Raw genomic sequence first — 20,951 nt, 5'->3', positions numbered from 1 at the left:
TGAGACCACCAAGGTTTCTGATTGATGGTCCGACTCTACGTTTGAGAAATTCCACAGACGACAGGAAAAGATCCCATCGACAAAATACGAAGGAGCCCACATCTTCCACGGAAAGATAGTCCAGGATATCGTACAACAATTCGATAGGAAGTGAAAAGATATGTGTCTTTGAGATCTCACAAACCATAGTAGGTTTTCTTGCAACTCTGGAATCAAGTCCAAGCTAGTCGCAATTGGTCCGTGTCTGGCACTTCCTATTACCACTTTCGGTTCGGTGGGTGGAGGGTAAACAACGTTTACTGTCTTTGCCAATGACAGTAAAGATTGGTCATTACATATGTTTGAAGTTTTATGTTCGCATTAACTCAGGGAATTGGATCGGAATTAATATAATGGGTTTCTCCTGGGCCGGGACGGAAAGTAAACTCAAAGTCTACGCGTACTTCATGTGTTTTAGAAGAAACCGAGTGTGCTAATCATGGTTTCCTATTCTAGAGCCCTTGCAAAGGTCAGATATCACGCAATTCGTATCTTTTGTACGGTCTGAGCTCAATTTTGGGCCAAATGAAATGCTTCCCTCCTATTTTGCATTTCTTTTCAACAACAAGCTGCCGTGGAGGGAACATGTACAGCAGGTTGTCAAACAAACCACCTAGGTCAATATTGTAATAAACTTGTCTGGGATTGTCATACAATGATGCACTTATCCTCTATCACGGCGTCCATGGTTTACAGCACCATTCGAAATTTGCTTCCATCTTTTACACAGATGAGTTCATCTGTAAGGTGGGGCCAGCGCAAGGTCTTCTCTGTGTATATGCAGTCATTCTTTAGTGATGGCAGTGCCTCGGGGCCTCTCACCCCTGTTTCAGTGGAGAAAAATTCACTGATAATTTAGAGAATCTAGCTCGGTGCGATTATTTGCCGTCAAAATTGCCAAGACCACAAGACTCTGAGTGGCCCTCTCTTTTTTCACTATTTTTCTTACCCAACCCGTAACGCGTATTTGTGCTTCTCATCTACAGTATCATCCAGGTAATTATGTCGTCTATGCGCTGTAACGTGGTAATTTTCTTGGGAAGTTGTGATTCTTACTTCCACTGGTCAAACCCTGCCTCGAAATGAATATGTGTGATACTCTCAACATACCTATAATGGAGAGCAGAATACAGTGTGGTCCCCGCGAGAATTAGCAGTGTTGTTGATACAGCCTTGGATATTGCTGACAGCTGGACCTGAAGGATTCGCTTTCGGTGCGCGTCGGCGTCGATTGAGAAATTGAAACAGCTTGTGTAGTTCCAAAGCCTCAGGACATGTCCACCCATTTTGTACCGATTCCGGGAGGAAATGCCGCTCGACATACCAAAATGCATGATGTTCGAGATGGCGCTGGATTGACTGAAGAATCATAGGCTGTACCGGAAACGGAACCCGGCCCTCTGGTATCCCGAGGAGAGAATATAATGCGTAGAGTACTTCTGGTCAACAGTCAGTGAAAAGACGTTGGCATCATCCGAATTGTGTTCTAACCGGACACGGGTTTTTCTTGCAGGGAACGGACGAAACATCTGAGCATTCTATACGAAGTGTATTAGAGAGCGTCTAGGTTGAAGAAGAAGCCATGTTCGTACTCACCTTATGGTTTCCGGTCGTGAACGCACGCGGGCGAGCGGAGATGTCTGATGGACAGTCATTTCCTGGCCAGGCCGCGACATCCTCTTGACGCATTTTCCACCAGACAATTCTCGCTTTCGGATTCGCCGCGTTATCTTCGGCATTGTGCTGTCCCGGCGTTCCGTAGTGTAAGGGGCGAAGACCTAGTCTGATAGACCGTTTAAAAAATTGGCCTTTTAGCCAGCCAGACAGTCAGCCAAGATGTGCTGAGAAAAGTAGCATATACTGATAATAGTCATGAAGAGGAGAGGACGCCAAACCCACAATTGGACCGCAGGTACCTGTATAGTCGACTAGGCTGGCCACGTAACCGGGAGAATCTTCCTCTTTCCAGGCATTTTTCAAACGCAACCAATGTTGCTCAACGCTCGGTTAACGCGCTTTTCAACGACCGTTGAAGGTGATTCACCGTAAACATCTTGAATATGAGATGCAGCCGCCAAGATGTGGTTCCGAGGGTGGCCCCGTCTAGATTCATGCACGCCACGGTTCGAAGTGGGGCGCTTGGCGAGATTGGCTGCAAACTCTAGATCGCATACTTCAACGGATGTTTGAATCACCTCAACTGGCGGCAAAAACGAAGTGTTTCCTACAGATTTACAGTGCAGTCCACCACTTCTCCCATAGATTTTGCATATCTGGCAGCTACGAGCATCCGTAGGCGAAAATGCATAAAAGGACACTCCACAACCGGTCTAGGAAATTCAGGACTTCCATCCTCATCCTCCGAGACGGCACGGTCTTGTCTGCCCGTAGAGTTCAAATCTTTTTGGTCTTAGCATTCACTGTCATGAGCCCAGTGAAGTGGGGGATACGTCCTCTCGGAGGACACGCTCTGCGTTATCAGGGGAATCTGCAGGGGAGAGCTGCGAAAACAAGGACCTCCGCAGAAGACGACTGCGACAACAAGCGACTCCGCAGGGGAGAGCTGCGCAACCAAGGACCTCCGCAGGGAAGAGCTGCGTAACCAAGGGACTTCGCAGGGGAGAGCTGCGCAACCAAGGACCTCCGCAGGGGGGCGCTGCGATAACAAGTGAACTCCGCAGATAGGAACTGTGATGACAAAATCCTCACAGGGGGGCGCTGCGTTACGAAGTGAACTCCGCAGATAGGATCTGTGATGACAAAATCCTCGCAGCTTGAGGTCTGCTTTACCAACATCCTCCCTCACAGACCATGAGCCCTGTGTTTGTAAAAGCGTGCTCGATCGGGTAGGACCTGGGGCCAGGGTCTACACCATGATCCTCTAGCGACATGCAGGCACCTCTCCGTGGTGCTAGGGACCAGTATTCAAGTGTCGCTTCGGCGCTTGAAGAAGCCAAGACCTGCACGACTCATCTCTGGGTACATTATGTAGCCCGAACCATGTAGCCCGAACCATGGGAGAAATCGATACAGTAGCGTTGCAATGAAGACAAATTCTCGATTCTGACTTATCCTGATGTAGAGTTAGATCTTGTAAGCCCTATCACCGAAATTCCAATATAAAGGAGGACACTACGTGGAAATCCTTAAATCGCACGAGAAGAACGATCATACATACAATATTGTCTTATCGAATGGAGACAATTAGATCACAGGCGACCCGTCAGTATTAGAAGCATTTGTTCACGGCGGTGTCTCCCATGTAATTCACGGATATTGAGATGCTTGTTGACGGTGTTGACGGTGTTGACGGTGTTGACGGTGTTGACGGTGTTGACGGTGTTGACGGTGTTGACGGTGTTGACGGTGTTGACGGTGTTGATGGTGAGGATGGTGAGGACAGTGAGGATGGTGAGGACGGTGAGGACGGTGAGGATGGTGAGGATGGTGTTGACGCTGCGTTGATGAACGGAAGTGGTGAAACGTTGAAACTGTGAATCACCAGGCGGTGAACCAGGCTCATCCCTAGCGCCACACATATTTGCCCGTTAGGCACAAGACCCCACCTACACAAGTTACTTTTTTATTTGCAGTGTGCATTACGCGCTTTTCGTCAGCAGGCAGGTTGGGACCGGCTTGTCAGGATCGCTTTTGTGAGGTCGTACTTGGCTGCTAAACATTGTATCCCACATACATAATTCAACGGTGACGGTCAATCCAATGATTGATTATGGTTGCAAACGCTCCTCCAACGGGGCTTTTTTTTGTTCACCGCAGCACTTGTTGACTCAACCGCACTCGCAACATCAAAATTACATTTCTGTGCTGCGACTATTACATGGTTGAGGCGGTAGACTGGAATATTTGGCAGCTCACACTTCGCAAATAAACATGGGTGATATGAATTGCGGCTTTGCCAATTAGGACCCACTGGTGTTAATTTGCGGTCGCGCTTTCTGACATTAGGAACCACGACACTTTACCAGATCCGATGGGATCCATTAAATTTTTGGACGGCGACTTGTTTGATCTTGAATTTTGAATGGCAAACACATGTTTCTTGTCGTGTGTTGGGTAATACGCGGGTTCATGGCTGCATGATATTTTAATCCGTTCTCTAGCTAAATGGACAAAATATATCTTGTCCTTCTATGACTTGAATGCATATTCTACACAACACCAACACCTGGGGGTGGTCGCAGGTGCCAGCAATTTGCAGGACTGCGTTCTTTGAACAGACTTTGCCTTTCTGAACCACTTTTCTTCACCTGAATAAGCCGATATTGAGACCAAATAAGAACCAAACCCTATCTGGAACTTTTTGGACCTCGGAGGTGATCCGTGCTACCTGTTAATGTCTCATTCCATTAACAACGTTAATTGAAATAAATGTAATGCTTTTTGGCCTAGTGGTTACTTTCTCCACTGGGGTCGCGCGTTTCGCGTTCGAATCCTCCGGGCGTCGTCATTTCCGAATGATACTTAGATTTTTTGCATTTGATCAGTTTCCTCTCACGGATTTGGCTATTCGGTGTTCAATTTAGTCTTCACTTCTGTGTTGTGTTATATATTGCTCAAATATGACAGCAAAACCACCTTCGCCCAAGTAGAGACGGCTCGCGTCGCGTCGCGTGGATGTAGCTCGTGTCTCCGCACTTCCACCGATCGCCTCTAGTGTTCGTCATTAACATAACGCGTCACCAAAAAGATATTTCAATCCCCTGCTCTCATGGCAAACCCAGTTCAAAAATCGGGCAGGCCTATATTTACCTCTCTGACCGGCAAGCCATCGGACGTCAGCTGTCCGCGAAAACAAGGGTCGTATGCAGAGCTAGTTGGATCAAGAGTGGCCACGTAGCGATTGCGGCCTCCTTGTCTTCCATGCGTGGCATAGTGGGCTTTGAGGTTATCGCGACGCGAGAAGCTGCGCTGGCACCCCGGAACCCAGCAAGGATGAGGTTTTCCCGCCAAGTGGCCGGACAGATGACGCTGAAGGCCTTTGAAGTAGCGGAAGCGACCTTCACACCCTGCAACGCTGCATTTGAATTGTCGCCGCTGAAACCGCCAGGGTATGCTGTTGCGACTGCGACTCGAGTATCTCTGGTTGCCACAGACGAGGCGTGTGAATTCCTCAAAGTCATGCCAGGAGGTCGTCCTCCACTCACTGTCGGGCGTCTCACCAAATAAGGCATTGTCGCTCCTATTCAGCATGGCTACACTGCATGACTCGGCAGTGGGGTCTCTTGCGAAGACTTCAACTCCAGGCTCTAGGTCAGAGTCGTCTTTGTACCATACCGAATTCTGATGCTGGGCTTGCTTGGCATATGCATAAATCGAAAATTCCATACTGGGACAGATGCTGCCTAGGAAGCCGATCCAGTGTACTGTGACTTGGCTGTGACCAGCTTGGAGAACCGGCCATTGACAGGGGCCCTGCGAAGGGTAGGAAAGGTTCCATTCTGCATAGCTCGTTAACTGATGTGCTTGATTCAATCGCTCTATGCGGAGTAGACCGTGACTCCTTACCAGTGTGGTAGTCTCCTCTATCATCCTCCACCGACGGGAGCGCTGTCTTAACCTGTGGATGCATTTTGCTGATGGGCAGACTTAAAAATCTCTGGAGACACGAACATCAGGTCTTGAACAGGTTAGGAGATATACGTGAAAGGCAAGCCAGCAAGATAAGGTATTGAACTTAGCTAGGAAGAGGTAGCAACTAGCAAATGCTGTACTGTACGGGACGTGCAGATGTTGCTAGTAGATCCGCTTTGCTAAAATCTTCAACTGTGAAGAGAATCTGCTTCAACCGGCCTAGATCAAGCCCAGTTGCGTGAGCTTGAGCGGGGAAGGTGATCCTTTCACTAGGCATTATTCCGTTGATTCACACTATCAACGTTTGACCATCCTAATCATATACTCAATTGTGTGTGCGGTCATTATTTTGGAACAATTTCTATCTCAGTTCACTGGAACATACATCGAAAAAGATTTAAATTCTCGTGCAATGTCGCGAAGTATCTAAGCATCTTCCATGATCAAGCGAGGCCTAATATAGACGCTTCCCGTGCTAGACCTGTCGAAGACCATCCGGATAATCAGCTCGCAAATGACCATCCTCAGACCGGTAAACCTGCCCCCGAGAATCAGGACACCCCGCAGATTGCGGTCGAACGACCCTCTGACCTACCTGCTGTGAGTAGGCAAAGCACGACCATTTTGATGATTGAGCTGACCACCGCTGGACAGCCCGAAGATCCACAGAGACCTCCCTTGATGGATCAGCCGTTTGAGTCTGCTATGGAAGCCCTCGCGCGGCTCGAACGCGAAGACCCTAAACTTACGTTCCAAGCCGCGAGAATCGTGGGACTGTATCGGCGCTTGTGGGAGTCATGCACATCAAAGCATATAGAGGGAAGCAAGTTGGCCAAAGCGAATCACGGTCTACGAGAGACTCACCGACATTTGACCGACGAGAAGAACACAATGCAGTCATGCCACGATGACCAAATCGCTCGGTTGCAATTCTTTGACCAGGCGCTAGGAGTCGTCTCGGCTTCGATTGACCGATATACTCAAGGAATGGAACCGCTACTCCGATGGTCTTGACTCAAAGCTTAGTGAATAAATACGGGGGCGAAAGGCATGGTGGCAGCAGTGGAACCATCACTCTATGATAGGAGGTATTTTGGAAAACTCAATGAGATGATGACCAGGATTCAATGGAACTTTTCATCTTCACGCTTTCCACCTACGTAATGTCGCCGTTAGAGCAGCAATGTCCGCTCTATTGACAAGGGGCGGAACAAAATTAGCCGTCGTTATTGTTGTCGAGGAGATTGGCCATGACTTTGACATCAATGACACGAAAAATGTGACTAAGGATTCGTCGGTATAGTGTCTCGGGAATGAATCTAAGTGTGGACAGCGGTATTGCGGTGGGGTAAGAATCATAATTTCCAACACAAGTCCCCGACAGCCGGTCGAGTATAAATTGAACAAGCCATATTATGTAATTTTCTACTGGGTGTTGAGTGGAAACGAAAGGGATGGAGGGTAAGCGTGGAGCCGCATTTGTTTTGAAGCTATCCACTTGGTGAGAACTCGCGCAGACAATCCAGGAACAGTGATGTTGGTCACAGCAAAACAAGCGATCGTATACAGCGAAGACAGCGAATAAACGAACACATCGTGGGCCAGGAATTAAGCAACTAACTCAGCTTGCATCGCATTCCATCGCGCCATAGAGACTAGTTCAACTCGACCATCCTGTAGGCGCGTTTCTCGCTCGCCTTCAAAACCTCGACAATCCCCTCATTTAAGGCGGCCACAGCTTGCCTCCGGTCAAACAGCTCCAGAGCCCGATCGTTGCAGCACTGGCACAATACATCACATTCGGTGGTTAGCCATTCGATTGACCTCTGGAGAAGATGCTGCTCTTCCTCAAGTTGTATCTTTAATGCAGAATCGACGACATAGCATTTCCACAGGCAGAGATAAACGTCAAGAAGGCCGACTATGGGGGCTGCGAGGGAGTTGTGATGACGCAATATGTATTTAAACTCTGTGGTGAGGCTTGATAAACTAGCGGGAGCCTGAATCATCTCGAATCAGCATTGTCATACAATAGAAGGGAAGGCTATTTAACCTTATTTCCACCCGCCGAAATGATTTTCTCAAGGGCTTGATCGTGCATTTGCTCCGGCAGCTCACCGTCCACCTCCCGGAGTACGTGTTGTTTTTTGGAGGACTGGAAAGTAGGAGAAGACAAAGGACGTTTCGAAGAGCTCATGGTGTTCGTGTTGCTGGATGTAATCTGACTCTCATGAGTGCTTTAAATAGGCAGCGGATCTGTTCCTGATATAATATACATAATATCACCAGTGCAACGGTGGCCTCCTTAACGTTGGCGTTCACAGTTTGTCAAAGTCCAAGTGCTCTCCACGGAAACGATCAAGTTCCATCAACGTTGAGACTTGGTCCGTCGAATCCAGTCCTTAAGTCCATAGCCTCGACCGCCCTTAGCTCTCAGACCATTGAACGGAATCCATAGCCAATGAAAAAGTTGAATGTGACATGTGCAAGTGGCCACAGGAAGCACAGTTCGGCCGTTCTCGCCTCGAATTGTGATATCGAGCAGGGGCTTGAACAAATTTTCCTTGCCTGCACAGGTTCCGTAATTGACAGCGTACGTCATGGCATTTTCTCCCTCTCGATCCTGAATCCGAATGTTAATCCTCTTATGGCTGAGCAGAAGTTCGAGAACGTCCATCGAACCATGCTGAATAGCTCTCATCAAAGGAGTCTTTCCTTGCAGGAAGGTGTTGGCATCGGCACCATAAAGAAGCATGAGCTCGGCCCGACCCTGGCTGCTAAGTGCAGGAGATTGCTGTTCTGGAACTGAATGTTGTACTGGAGGATGCTGGGCTGCAATCTGCAGTAAAGATTCCAACATGAGCTGCCCAAAGAGACCATGTCACAAACGCCTAGCTGAGTGACAACGAGTATAAGAATTTGATTTGGTAGGCTCTGGAGCATTGCCTGCAGAAAATTAGCCAATGCCCCCACTAAAGACTGAGACTTTCCGCATCAACATTGAACAGACCATCGTGGAAGATAAGCTCTTGTAGACTGCGAGAAGGATGCCGAAGACGGCAAGTTTGTGGATGAGCCGAATTTGTCACTGCTTTTCTAGGAGGTTCTGAGACTTTTATATTGGACACGGCTTGGGGAGTTCCATTCTAGATAGACAGCTCCTGAGAGCGAATTACATGTTTCTGGAGACAGTCTGTCCACCCCGGGGATCTGCTTGTGAGCTCCAGGGAGCCCAGGATATCCTAGGACCTCTTATAAGCTCTTCTAAGAGGCCAGAAACATGCAAGTGACCTGTGGCGGGGCATGACCTACCAGAATACTTGGGCTGTGTGGATAATGCTTGCCTTCATTTACTTCAAATTGATCAAGGCCTGCTACGGAAGGGTCGCATTCCTCCGCGGGAGGCAGCTACACACAAGAGGTGATGCTGATGAAATAGGTTTAAATTGTTCCAAACGAAGCCACGATATAGGTATATAACACTACCTTGACCCCAGGCTGGCACCTCAGCCGCCTCAACCATCCCATTTCCATCATTTGAATCGTTTCTCATTTCCACCTCTCACTGAGTTATGTCTTCTTCCCAAGATTGGGATCGTTTTACGAATGAGATGGGTGTAAGTCTTTCTACCGAGGCTCGAATCTGCTGCGGAACCACCAAGGTGGGTGCGCCGTGCAAGAACTCCATCAAATTCCAAGACATCAAGACCGGGCAACAGCAATTAGCAAATCTCGCCACACAGCCATTCGACTTCTTGACATTACGATCCACCTTATGTGATATCGCGAGGAACTTTCTCTGTGCCAAATGGCACCGGCAGCGACAGGCTGACCAGCTTGGTCAGCAGTGGTATGAGGCTGTCGTTCGGAGCCGGGGATATGCCAGACACACCTCCGAGGTCGCTGCCGTAGCATCCGATATCGAAGCGGACCAGAGCCAGCGATCGACATCTGGGCGCCCCTCAGAACCGGTGCTTTCCTCTAGAGCCACAACAACATGAGGATGAATCATCATCTCCGTTCCGTGACCCAGTTCCTGTCAGGCCTTCGGAAAGAATCCTCAGATACGTCACGGCCTCGATGTTACGAACCAACAGCGCTCCGTGGTGTATCTCACCAGCTCAGCCAGCTTCCCTGTCGGGGTTCAATATCGGGGCGGGGATGCAAAATCTGGAACTGCACAGCCTCACTCTCAGCAACGAGGTGTCTGCTATCTATTGTCCGTTTTGTTTAGGAGACGAGGAAGAGTATCTGGACGAGAGCGTGATCCTGCGTTGTAGCCGGTGCCGGGGATTGGCTCATCTGAGCTGTGTGGAAGAATGGCTGGAGAAGCGCGACGCGGGACCTCACGTGTCCTGTTGTACCTGGTAAGTTCCAATTGGCCTCCCCAGTGGATTCAGTGGATTCGAGTGCTCACACGATGTAGCCGAAGTGACGAAGCTCTGGATGCCCTGCTCCGCTCACCGAGGACGAGGACGACGAATCCTGACCGCGAACGGACGGATACTACCAACAGCCCTCAGCAGACTAGTTCGGCCCGTCTAAGGGTGCAGTCGGTATCTTCGCGCCGCAGACGAGCACCGTCTATTACAGCGCCTAGTGTCCGCCGGTCGGCCCGCCTAGCAGAGAACATAAATACACCTCGCCGGTCGCCGCGTTTGAATCGAACTTGAATGCAAGGTTGCACCGACGTGGGCGACTGCCGTATGGACAGGATATAGGAGGCTAAAATGTACATCAGATGCAATAATCGGGGATATCACAGGCCCCGAGCACTTGTCAGACGACTATTTAGTCATATCCTAGATCGTATCACAGAGTTGTCGAAAATTAAGACCTGTAACACACCCCAATAATTACCCTCACCTTGTCCATCGTGGATGAGAAGTCTAGAGGGGTTAGATATTCGCCGTTTGATCACCCTCAAGATAAGATAACTACACGAAATCGAGCCAATTTCAGGCGCCTGGGTGCACATGGAATGTTAGCATAGAATGTGTTTGGTTCCAAGTCATGATCATACCGCTTGTCTTCCTGTAACACATAGCTTGCCCGCGCTAAGCCTTCCTGTCTGGTCATCATATGTTGCAGAGCGAAGCTACTCTCCGAATCGTTTACTGGGAAAGATATTCCACACTCTCATACGACCCCGGCGATAGTCGATCAGACGGCACTCCATAAAAAGCTCGATCTTCGTTCAGCGCGATCATAGCATAATATGTCGATGTGTGCGACAGACCGGTAAAGAGGCACATTCGGTGTGTCTGACGCGCGAACTGCTGGCGGCAGCCACAGGGCACCACTTCGTTCGGGAGGGCTATATAACGACCTTAGCTATTGACCCCTGGATGACCGATGACCACTTACCTGCTTTGTCGTGGAGAAGCGCCATCTCAGCGTTTGCGCAATTACCATCATGAAGCACAACATGGTAGTCGGGGCCGCTTGGGCTGAGTGTGCGAAATACCTCCGTCTCATTGTCTTCCCAACTGACCAGAATGCCCCCGGGGTATGGCTTCAACTTGATGCTGTGTGGCAGGTATCGCAGTCGCCGCCCAATTTGACGCATGAACTTTATTTCTGCTGGTCGAGACGTCGAATGTGCTTTGAATATGGATGCAATGGATCGAACCAAGAGCTCTTCCACCACATGACAGCAGAAGAACGGGGCGTTCGTGTCGGTGAGGTTGCTCGGAGACCAGGGCCGGCAGAACGACCGGTAGTGCGTACAAGCAAAGTCCAACCATCGGCAATGTATGTTTAGCATACCATGTTTCTTATCAAAGCATACGTCGACTTTGCCGGTCGAGCCTTGAACGTAGACTACCTGAATATGGTCGGTGAATTTCAGCACAGCAAAGTAGGCTCGCAAAGCCCGGTCGACTGTTCTCGCGAACGTCGTGACCGGGACGGTGCAGGGCGTCGCGTCCTTGAATAGCTCTTGCTGCTCTTCTTCGACGGTTCGGATGGGGCAGTGGGCACGCAGCATGTTCCACAGCGTGTCAGGCAGGCGCACCGGGGGCATGCCGAGGCTATCCCGGATTGTGTTCACGGTCTGTCTGCATCAGTTATTAAGACGCGAAACATTCTGTACCGTAATACATACCTGATCATTGCTCCTCTCGCTGTAGAAGAATTGGTTGGCTGCTGGTTCGCGCAGCAGGTAATGCCAGATCTGCCGGGCCGTCGATGACTCTAAAAGAGGGCCTATCATCTCAGCGTCGGTGGCACGGGCATGCTTCCGCAAAAGGTCCACAAGCAGAGGCAAGGTGGTGTCTTCCTGCATCCGTAGAGCTTCCTCCCAGATCTGCTGTATTATGCGCACTGCGACCCACCGGGGCGTCTTTCTGTGTCGATCGCGGCTGGTGGTCGAATACGCGAAATTGTACGCGAAGAGCAATGCGCCATCCCGGGGTGAAATCAGTCAAAGCGACTCCATTATGATAGAGATAATCTCGGCTCGGAGCTGAGCATCAAGGATCAAGTCGCCGTGCGTTGTGGATAGAGGGGAGAGTTAAGTCCGCGGATGTCAATCGGTGTCAATTGGAGCCAATTCAAAAACGCGTCCAGCGTGACTGGTCGGCCTGACTTGGTCTGTGTTCCGCCGATCACCACAGTGACATTCTCTCTCTACGTGGGAACCAAGATTTGCCATGTCTAGGGCAGGGTCGGTCCACTCAAATGACTTGGTTTTCTGAGACAGTACATAGTACAAGAAACCAAGGCGGCGTCTGTGTGTATGTCAAACTCCAATTGCAACCACTCGCGGCCATACTCGCGTGGTAGCCATCTCGAGAGAAGACCAAGGCCGCCAACTTGAGATCCTCGCCATGCCGTCCCACAAGACGGTTGTGGGCGTCTTTGGTTGAGAATACCATACCCAGAGCATTGAGGGGGGTTGTATACATGAATTTGCGACGGTGATGCGATCGGTCTTTTCCTCATCTTGAATGAAATCCAGGGGCGCGTCGATCCTCGCTTTTCGCCCGCCCGTCAACGAGGTACTGGGTGGAAGCTCTGACGATTAAGATTCAGTCTTCCCAACGTATATGAGTATTTGTCCTGTGAAGGAGGCTCGCACGAACCCCTCTCGAGAGATTCCTCGAAAACGATCGGCTGGTGTCCGACATTTGACGTAGCAGGGGAAGATACCGAGAGAAACCACGCGCCGGCAGGGTAGGAATATGAGAGGTGGATCTTCTGGCGTTCGAGTAGCCTGAGTTCAAGCTGCCGTTTGCCATGTGTATTGGTACTGGAGAGAAAATGGACTGGGATATGGTGACGGTATTTATATCGTGTGTTCTTCCGTATTGAAATCCCATATTCCACTAGCTGTATGGAGAAATGTCCTTTTTTCCATCAACAAGGAGGGGTCTAATGACGGGGACCGTTCGGCTCACTCACTTCAGAGTGTACATCAGGATTAATCAGTCAACGCGGTCAAGTTGCCAGTTCCACGAAATTGATACTCAACGTTGGCGGTGGATTCACCATTTGCAGGCGACGCAATAGGCTTCGTTGATGTCGTTGAGCCACTGCTTTATCTGTGGCCGCTTAACTTTTAGTTGAAGTGCCTGCAAGATAACTAGTGGCCGCTGACTGATGACTCAACTGAATCTACCGAGCTGAATTCTCATGATTGATCTTGCACCGAGAGGATGTACTTACTTCAACATAACGTCTTCGCACACAACTCACCAGGTAGGGGATCCTGTTGCCAGTCCTCACAGTTTGTCCCACTCACAGTTTACGAAGGGTGATCAACAGACTGTTAGAATTCTCACTAGACATAGTCACAACAGAAAAATCTGCTCAACAATGTATGGCTAAATGACCGTTCTATTAATTTGAAAGACACATGGGCCCAATGGAACCAAAAGTACCAGGTCTTCCTTTCTGACAGTTCCTGAGGTCGATCCCAGGAGCTTGATGCCGGTTCAAAAAACACGATGTATCCTTGCGAAGAACAGACCAATTTGACCCCAGGGACATGTAAAGAAGGCCAAACTTTGCTATCCAGATCATTATAGACTCAATTCTCGAAACATAGAGCGCCAAGAACTTCCTGATTCCCTCTTCTGCCATACAACTCCTATTTGTAGATCCCGAACCGTGGAATTTCTGCTGTACTGGAATCTCGGTCCCACAAGAACATTGTCGAAAGACAAACAGACTTTCGTTATAGTATACGTTATAGAATAACGTATACTAGAGTCAGAAAAATCACCAAAGTACCATAGACAGCCTGGCCAACACCCCCGTAGTACATCATGCTGTAGTATGGGAAGTGGCTTGCGTAATGTTCGAACTCTTCAAATAATGTCTGGTAGCTATGAATGGAATTCGCAATATAGCCGCCTACGGAGAGAATGGCTAAGCTCAGGATGAGTTGGATACCGCTAAAATAAATTATGAATGCGCTTCCCTTATTTGAAAGTCGTGGGTGGGCCATGAAAACAATTCCCAAGACCGATAACAAGACTGACGGGATAGCTACGATTATCATCAAATCGAGGACGTTGGTTATCGTACTTTCGAATGAGATGGGTAGTATGGGGTGCTTGGATCTTGTATAGTCGGATCTCGCACAATCTCGAAGAGCTATCGCAAAGTATGCTGTTGCTGAGTTGAAGCTAGCTATGAATAGTCAGGTGATGGTTAAAAGGAGAAACAGCAGACGTAAGCGCATTGCGTATTCCGTGGAGTAAGGATGCATGATTTGATTAAATGAATGTCTCGTTCGTCCGATTCTCCAGCGCCAATGCTCAGGTCTTAACAGAAAGGATGAAATGGATTCAAGGTCGATGAGTGGAAAATTTGGACCAGCAATGCCTTCGGGGTCATGTTTCAAGTACTATTTATTGGTGACCTCACGCTGTCAAGAGGAGTGAGAAGAGTATAGTTTGGCCATAACGGGTCACCTGTCGCTGCGGTCATAGACCGTAGCGTCAGATAGGGCCCGTCCGCGCTCCCCCTGAGGGAGGCAATGTGCCTGTATTGTAGTGGATTATATGTACAGAGGGAAGGCGGGAGGGACAAAATCAAGACTTGACTGCGTGAGAGATGACGAGCTACCGGCAGAGGCCAGCAACTGACCCTCGAGGCAGTTGTAGGAGGAAGAGGCCCTCCGTAATGTCGGTGTAGATATCACATGAGGCTACAGGCATTGTGAGGCAGCACCAATAAAACCACTCCCTTAATCTTGCAACGTACCAAAAGGTTAGTGAAAAAAGTCAAACGGTGAGATTTGCCCAGATGAAGGTACCTGAGATTGGTTTGCCGTTGACCATCCACGTTTACTTTCATCAGACTGAGCGTCCCATCAACTTATGCATTAGGCCGATTGCTTTTTGCTCTGCTAGTAATTATCATTTTTCCTTTTGGTGTTCAAGTGTCAAGAAGACGCTCGCTATTTGAGGTTAATTCTAAATCCTGCGGTTTATTCGCTCGAGCTTTAGTCTGAATACTAGATGCCAGCACTTATGTTCAAATGGCAGTGTCCAAGTAGTTCCTTGTTATTCAACGGTCAAAACTGCAGAGTATTGGGGCAGGCTGGATACATCGATACCATTGTCGACAGCCCTACATGAACCAACGATAATTGTTCAACACGACGGTGATTGATTAGCCTGGCAAATACAACAATAGTCGTCAACAATCCATGAGTGAGAGAAGTTCAGCGTTCCCAGATATTGTTGTTCATGGGGTGGTGAGCGTCTGTGGGTTTCGACCATCTCAGGATGTTGGTGGAACTTCCCGCGTCTGACTGATGAAAGCCGGCCCAGAAGGGCCTCCTTCAATCTACAAGTTGAACATAAAGTAATAAACTAAGATAACCATCCCTCGTTCATCCGCCCAGGCCTGCAAAAGGGCTTCCGTTCGGGTAGCCACTGATGACAAGGATTCCACCTGGGTGAAGACTGCTAATCTCCAAGCTAGCCCGACCGCATCCTAGACGCCACAGGCAACGCCCTGTCCACCAAATGGAGGGAAGACATGTGCCGCATCCCCAATCAGAATGGTGCGCTTGGCAAACCATTTGTTGACTACGCGGTGGCTAAACTGGAACGTTCGGCAGCGGAGAACCTCGATGCAGCCTCGGAGGAAGTCACTTAGACTGGCTGTGAGTCAGAACACAGCTGGATATTCTTGGTGCGGTAGGAGCATCCATCGAGTCGTCCCATTCGGGAACGGCAAACTCATGGCGCCAGAGTCGGTTGGTGAACGAACCATATCGAACACAGGCGACGGACCTCCCCGGTGGTCGGCAAAAGTGCCAGTTCTGAGGCAAGAAGAGGTCGTATACGGACTCTGGGTTGTGCCCTGCATCCCAAACTGCAAAGCCGGGGTGGCTCTCCGGTGTGGGGAGTGTGATTTTGAGATTCGCAGCTATCCTGGTCCCTTTGTACTCGGAGATCCCAACTCCCTGTCGGATACCTGCAGATGCCTCGAGGAAATGCTTGCGAACGATGCCCCTTTTCCCGTGCGCACCGACGAGTCATTTCGTCTGGATCTAGTGATTCTTTTGGTCACGATCGAGGTAGTGGACAATCCCCCCTTGGGCGTGCTCGTCACGCCCCACCACTCCACAGGCTGACTGAAGGGTGCAGTACTTCGAAGATGAGACTAATTTCCTCAGGTCTAACTCTGCCTTTGGGGTTAGCCTTGGCCCGAATTATACCGGGTAGTCCGGGGCTGGAGATTCCTACTCACCAAGTTTTGGTTGGCTCTGCAAGATAGTAGACGGCAGAGCGTGCTCCATTACGGTACGTCGCGAAACCGGTGCAACAAATACACACTCTCTCCTTAGCTTCGCAAGCATATGTGGCTATAGTTAGGAAAGGTACTCTAGTACTGCATAATGGATTGCGTACTGTCCCTCTTATCCTAGGTTCTATGTTCCTTGTGGTTCGCCCGCATTTCGCTACCCCGTATTCCTGTAAGAGTATACTCTACGACTCAGGTTAACGGCCTGACAATCAGGTAGGAGAGAGGAATAAATGTATTTGTTCAGGAAGCTCGAAGACTGTTTTTGGGGGGCGTAAAACGCTCTCCTCATAAATCAATTTACGTACAGTCTCTTCGTTCCGAACAGGAAAGAAATACATCCTTGGAGAGAGATGAGAAGCGGGTCAAACACGAGGCTTGTGTAGCTACTAGTTAGGGCTTTCCTTGCAGGTATTCGTACAAGTGCCGAGAACAAGAGATTAGCCAACCTCCGCTGGAAGCCTGCCGGCTTGCCAAGTCCTGATAGCCTAAGGTACGAACAGTTTGAATAACCTTATGCTAGGATATATAATGGTAATTGTTCCCTCTAAGGATCGCTTGCCCTTAAACGAAGAAGACAGACGATAGAAACAGAGGAGAGAGTAAATAAAATAAGGTGGTAGCGTGTAGATCGAAAGCGAGGCCCGCATATCCTCTCCATTCGATATTCGACCACGTACTGTACCGTATTTGCACGAGCATGATTCTCGCCTAATTACGTACGTATATGTAGTTATCTGCCGCTTATGCAGGCCCTATATGGTCACTGAAATCGCTGGTTAAGTTAGATCTTTTCTCACCCATACCAGAGCGCTTGGCGCACCAGCCTCGATCAAAACTGGCGATATTGCACACACGGGTGCAAAGTCGGTTCACTGGATCAATAACAGCAAATTATTTCAATTTCACATGCGGCCTCAGCGACTCATTTTTGGCTATTATGGGATTAGACTATATTCCCGGGATATCGCTTCGTTTACAGCTCGCAAATAGTTCAGCCAAACCGAAAGTCAGATTTCGCGCTGGGCGCTCTTTCAGTGTCTTCATTCAGGCTCCTAGCGTTCTAATTTTGTTGTAAATTTAGAAGACTAGCCTGATCCTCATTAAAAATCTAAGCAACCGGCTTATATACACTTCCACCTCCTCCCAGCCATCCTTAGAGCAGCTTGTGCTGGCGAATGAATTCGGACCAGTTCTGAAGTTTCAGTCCGGGGATCTAATACGGTCAGCAGAAGTAATGCTAGTCAGGGAGAAATTATGGGTTGACCTACATCCTTGGCTTGCACGAACTCCTCGCGTGCGTAGACATTTCCGCAGCTTTCGAAAATCAGCAACTGCTCAGTGAAGTCCAATGCAATTTCCTCCGACATGCCGTCGCGAGTCATGAGCAGCTGCTGGAATTCGTTGGCGCTGGAGGCTTGATAGCGAATGGGAACGTTATAGTCTAATACAAAAATTAACACGATGAATCAATACTCTAATAGGGTGTCATACAGGAGCCCATCTCAGCGAGCTTTTCGGCCTCGGATAACGCCTGAGCCCAGAAGGCGATGGTCTTAGTGAAGTAGGTAGAACCAGCTTGAAGGACCAGATGCACCAGCTTGCCCGTATCACGAATCGCCACATTAGGCAGAACCGTCTGAGGGCTGTGCGGGAACTTGAGAGTGTATGTGCCTTTGGCGTCCTATATCATGATTTTGGTGAATATTCAACTTGGAATTAATCGGCATGGTAACTCACTTTGACGGGCAGGTACCGCTGGGGATCGGTCAAAGTGTTCTCAAAGTAATTTGGGAAGAGAATGGTTGTCGTCTTTTCCCATAGGTCCGGTTTCTGGTTCTTGATATACTCAGTAATCAAGCTCTTGCCCTTCCAGTGATGCACATTCAGATATTTGCCGTCGGATAAGGCGATGGGGTCTGGCAAAGCGCTCCAGATAAAGTGCTGCAATGCCGCTATGCCAGCAGCAGCATCCACAATCGCCTTACCCTGCTCAATTTCTGCAGCAGCAGACTGCTTCTGCCAGAAGTCAGTCAGGGCATAGATCACATCCGCACCAGCAAAGGCCGCAGTCAGAGCTTCTCTGTCACCTTCCAGGTCTGCACGACAGAGTTCAACTCCCTGAGCAGAGAGCTGCTGAGCCTTAGGCTTGGAAGGATCACGGGTGATGGCCCGGACATGATATAGATGAGGGTGCTTCAAGAGTTCCGCAACCACAGATCCGCCCTATAGAATAAAAGTTGAGCGACCTGCATCGCCCAATGGTAGGCGGATGTGGGAAGGTATACCTGAGAGCCAGTTGCGCCAATAACCACGACATTTCGCTTGGTAACCGTCATTGTCTTTGCACTTTGAAGTAGCTTTGAAGTAGCTTTGGAGTGGGGTGCTGTGAGGGGATTGCTTCAACTAGAGGATACGCGACGCTGGAGGTTTATATAGGGCAGTATACAGGAACCCAAGGGAAGCTAGATTCTATTTCTACCGCTGAGTCAGCGGTAGCTGTGCAAATGATCCACATAAACATGATGCTATCCCAATGCTGTCCCATCCGACAACCTGGAGTTCTGGATACACCGATCATGATCATTGATATCTTGGGAAGGCTCAGAGCATGACTTTAGTATCCGTCACGGTTGTACTCCGAATCGTTGCATCGTCTGAGAAGAAATCGGACCCTTCACCTGAATCCAAGTGGGTCTTGGAATCAATAGGTCCAGGGTCCCATCGGATACAGCCCGCCGACTCTAACCAGGGACGGCAATAGATCTCTGTCGATCACCAAACTGAAAAGCTCGGTGTATCTCGGCAGTTCATCTCCTGCCGACACCGACGGTGATTAGCTTCAAGCTGCGTTGATGATTGGTGAAGCTTTGGTGGCGGATTATACTGCTATCGTGTTCTGCTATCGTGTTCTGCTATCGTGTTCGGCTTTCCGGTCCGAGATTGGTTTGTTTCAGCTCCACCTCTGTTCTAATTATTTTCGGTCCCAATCGGTATTTGCGGAATCCGAGAGGACGTAGTGTGGGGCTTCCCCTGTATGAATTCGGACATTTCGAACAGCAAGAGTTGACTACACTCATGACTACCCATCCGAGCCCGAGAATCGACAAATTTGTGAATCTACATATCTGAAATATTCCACGATGGGCCTTGTTATTCTTGTCACCGGCGCTAATCGAGGTAAGCAGAAACTCTCCGCCCAGTTTGGTGCGTCCTGTCGCCGACTCAACTTGTAGGCATCGGAAGAGGTCTCGTGGCACATTATCTTGCTCAGCCCGACACGACTGTCTTGGGTGCTGTTCGGGATGCTTCCAGTTTGAATGCGACGGAGCTCGACGAACTACCGAAAGGCGAAGGCTCCCGCCTGATCGTCGTGTCGCTGAGTGCGAACAACCCTATGGATGCGACAGAAGCTATATTGGAAATCCAGATGCAGCATCTCATTGGGCATATTGATATTGCCGTTGCTAATGCCGGTATTTGCGATCACTACGGACCGGTAGAAGAAATGACCGACTCCGACGTGCTGTCTCACTTTGAAGTGAATACATTGGGACCGCTTAGACTGTTCCGAGCCATTTCACCGCTGCTACGGAAAGCCAGCGTTCCCAAGTTTGCTTATATCTCTACGGCCCTGGCGAGCATTCATATGATCGAACAGATTCCCTCGTTGACCGCGGCTTATGGGATGTCGAAAGTGGCTGGAAACTATCTGGTAAAAAAGATAGATGCGGAGAACAAGGAGTTTATCGCTTTGTTAATTGATCCGGGGTATGTTTTGTATTCTCGTTTTTCGGGAGACAAAAATTCTAACGATGAAATTCTCGGTTCTCAATGGATAGAATGGTACAAACGGACATGGGCAGTCGTGCGGCGCAAGCCAATGGGCTGGAGAAGGCCCCGGTTACCCTCAAGGAAACCGTTCAGGGGATCACCTATCAGGTATGCAGGAATTTGGCTGGCATCACTTGCTGCAAATTACTGACGTTATTGCAGATTGAGGTAGCAACGAAGTCCACCACGTCTGGTCAATTTGTTAATTATAAAGGGGAGAAGGTCTGTTGGTAAAGGAGGGGTTAAAAATATTAGATCCCTACATAGCTAGACGTTATTTTTTACCTCATGCAGTCACGAGGAGCAAGAATAATGTACTTTAGCCATAGCGGGTCACCTGTCTTCACAGTCGTAGAGTGTAGTGTCAGATAGGGCCCGTCTCCGCTCCTCTGAAGGGAGGCAGTGTGCCCATGTTGTAGTGGATTCTATACATAGAGGGAAGGCAGGAGGGATAGCATCAAGACTTGGCTGCGTGAGGGATGACGAGCTACGCGCAGACGCAAGCAACTGATTCTCATAAGGCAGTTTTAGGAGGAAGAGGCCCTCAGTAATGTCGGTGTAGGTATCATCTGGGGCTACAAGCATTGCGACGCAATCCCAATAAATCCACTCCCTTCATACGAACTAGATTGAAAGGAAGCGGAGCGGCGGAAGTAGCGGATCATCGTGCGCGGATGGATCTATGCAGCTGAAATTGCTATCTAACCTGCCATTGCAGA

The 20,951-nt window shown here is 49.2% G+C and overlaps 4 protein-coding genes across 4 annotated transcripts; 2 read left to right on the top strand and 2 right to left on the bottom strand.

The window, feature by feature from the left end:
* Nucleotides 1-1,406: 1,406 nt before the first annotated feature.
* N7473_001624 (uncharacterized protein) lies at nucleotides 1,407-3,516 on the bottom strand (the record flags this gene model as incomplete). Its single annotated transcript, XM_057147564.1, has 4 exons — nucleotides 3,218-3,516; nucleotides 1,939-3,112; nucleotides 1,636-1,847; nucleotides 1,407-1,577 (listed from the first exon to the last, which is right to left on the bottom strand). The coding sequence occupies exons 3-4, from the start codon at nucleotides 1,726-1,728 to the stop codon at nucleotides 1,407-1,409; spliced, it is 264 nt and encodes an 87-aa protein (XP_057011218.1). The 5' UTR covers nucleotides 1,729-1,847; nucleotides 1,939-3,112; nucleotides 3,218-3,516.
* Nucleotides 3,517-15,292: 11,776 nt separating this feature from the next.
* N7473_001623 (uncharacterized protein) lies at nucleotides 15,293-15,747 on the top strand (the record flags this gene model as incomplete). Its single annotated transcript, XM_057147563.1, has 2 exons — nucleotides 15,293-15,340; nucleotides 15,571-15,747. The coding sequence occupies 2 exons, from the start codon at nucleotides 15,293-15,295 to the stop codon at nucleotides 15,745-15,747; spliced, it is 225 nt and encodes a 74-aa protein (XP_057011217.1).
* A 1,807-nt stretch (nucleotides 15,748-17,554) lies between these two features.
* Nucleotides 17,555-18,737, bottom strand: N7473_001622 (NmrA/HSCARG family protein; the record flags this gene model as incomplete). Its single annotated transcript, XM_057147562.1, has 5 exons — nucleotides 17,555-17,614; nucleotides 17,670-17,842; nucleotides 17,893-18,082; nucleotides 18,139-18,624; nucleotides 18,687-18,737. The coding sequence occupies 5 exons, from the start codon at nucleotides 18,735-18,737 to the stop codon at nucleotides 17,555-17,557; spliced, it is 960 nt and encodes a 319-aa protein (XP_057011216.1).
* An 804-nt stretch (nucleotides 18,738-19,541) lies between these two features.
* N7473_001621 (SDR family oxidoreductase) lies at nucleotides 19,542-20,466 on the top strand (the record flags this gene model as incomplete). The annotated part of the gene is made up of 4 exons (XM_057147561.1): nucleotides 19,542-19,578; nucleotides 19,635-20,169; nucleotides 20,241-20,340; nucleotides 20,395-20,466. The coding sequence occupies 4 exons, from the start codon at nucleotides 19,542-19,544 to the stop codon at nucleotides 20,464-20,466; spliced, it is 744 nt and encodes a 247-aa protein (XP_057011215.1).
* Nucleotides 20,467-20,951: the final 485 nt, after the last annotated feature.

This window comes from Penicillium subrubescens, assembly GCF_028828155.1.
Source record: "Penicillium subrubescens strain IBT 31985 chromosome Unknown utg000002l_segment0_segment0, whole genome shotgun sequence".
Lineage (NCBI taxonomy): Eukaryota > Fungi > Ascomycota > Eurotiomycetes > Eurotiales > Aspergillaceae > Penicillium > Penicillium subrubescens.
Note: the sequence above shows the minus strand (reverse complement) of the source record. Positions and strands in the feature narration are given on the sequence as shown.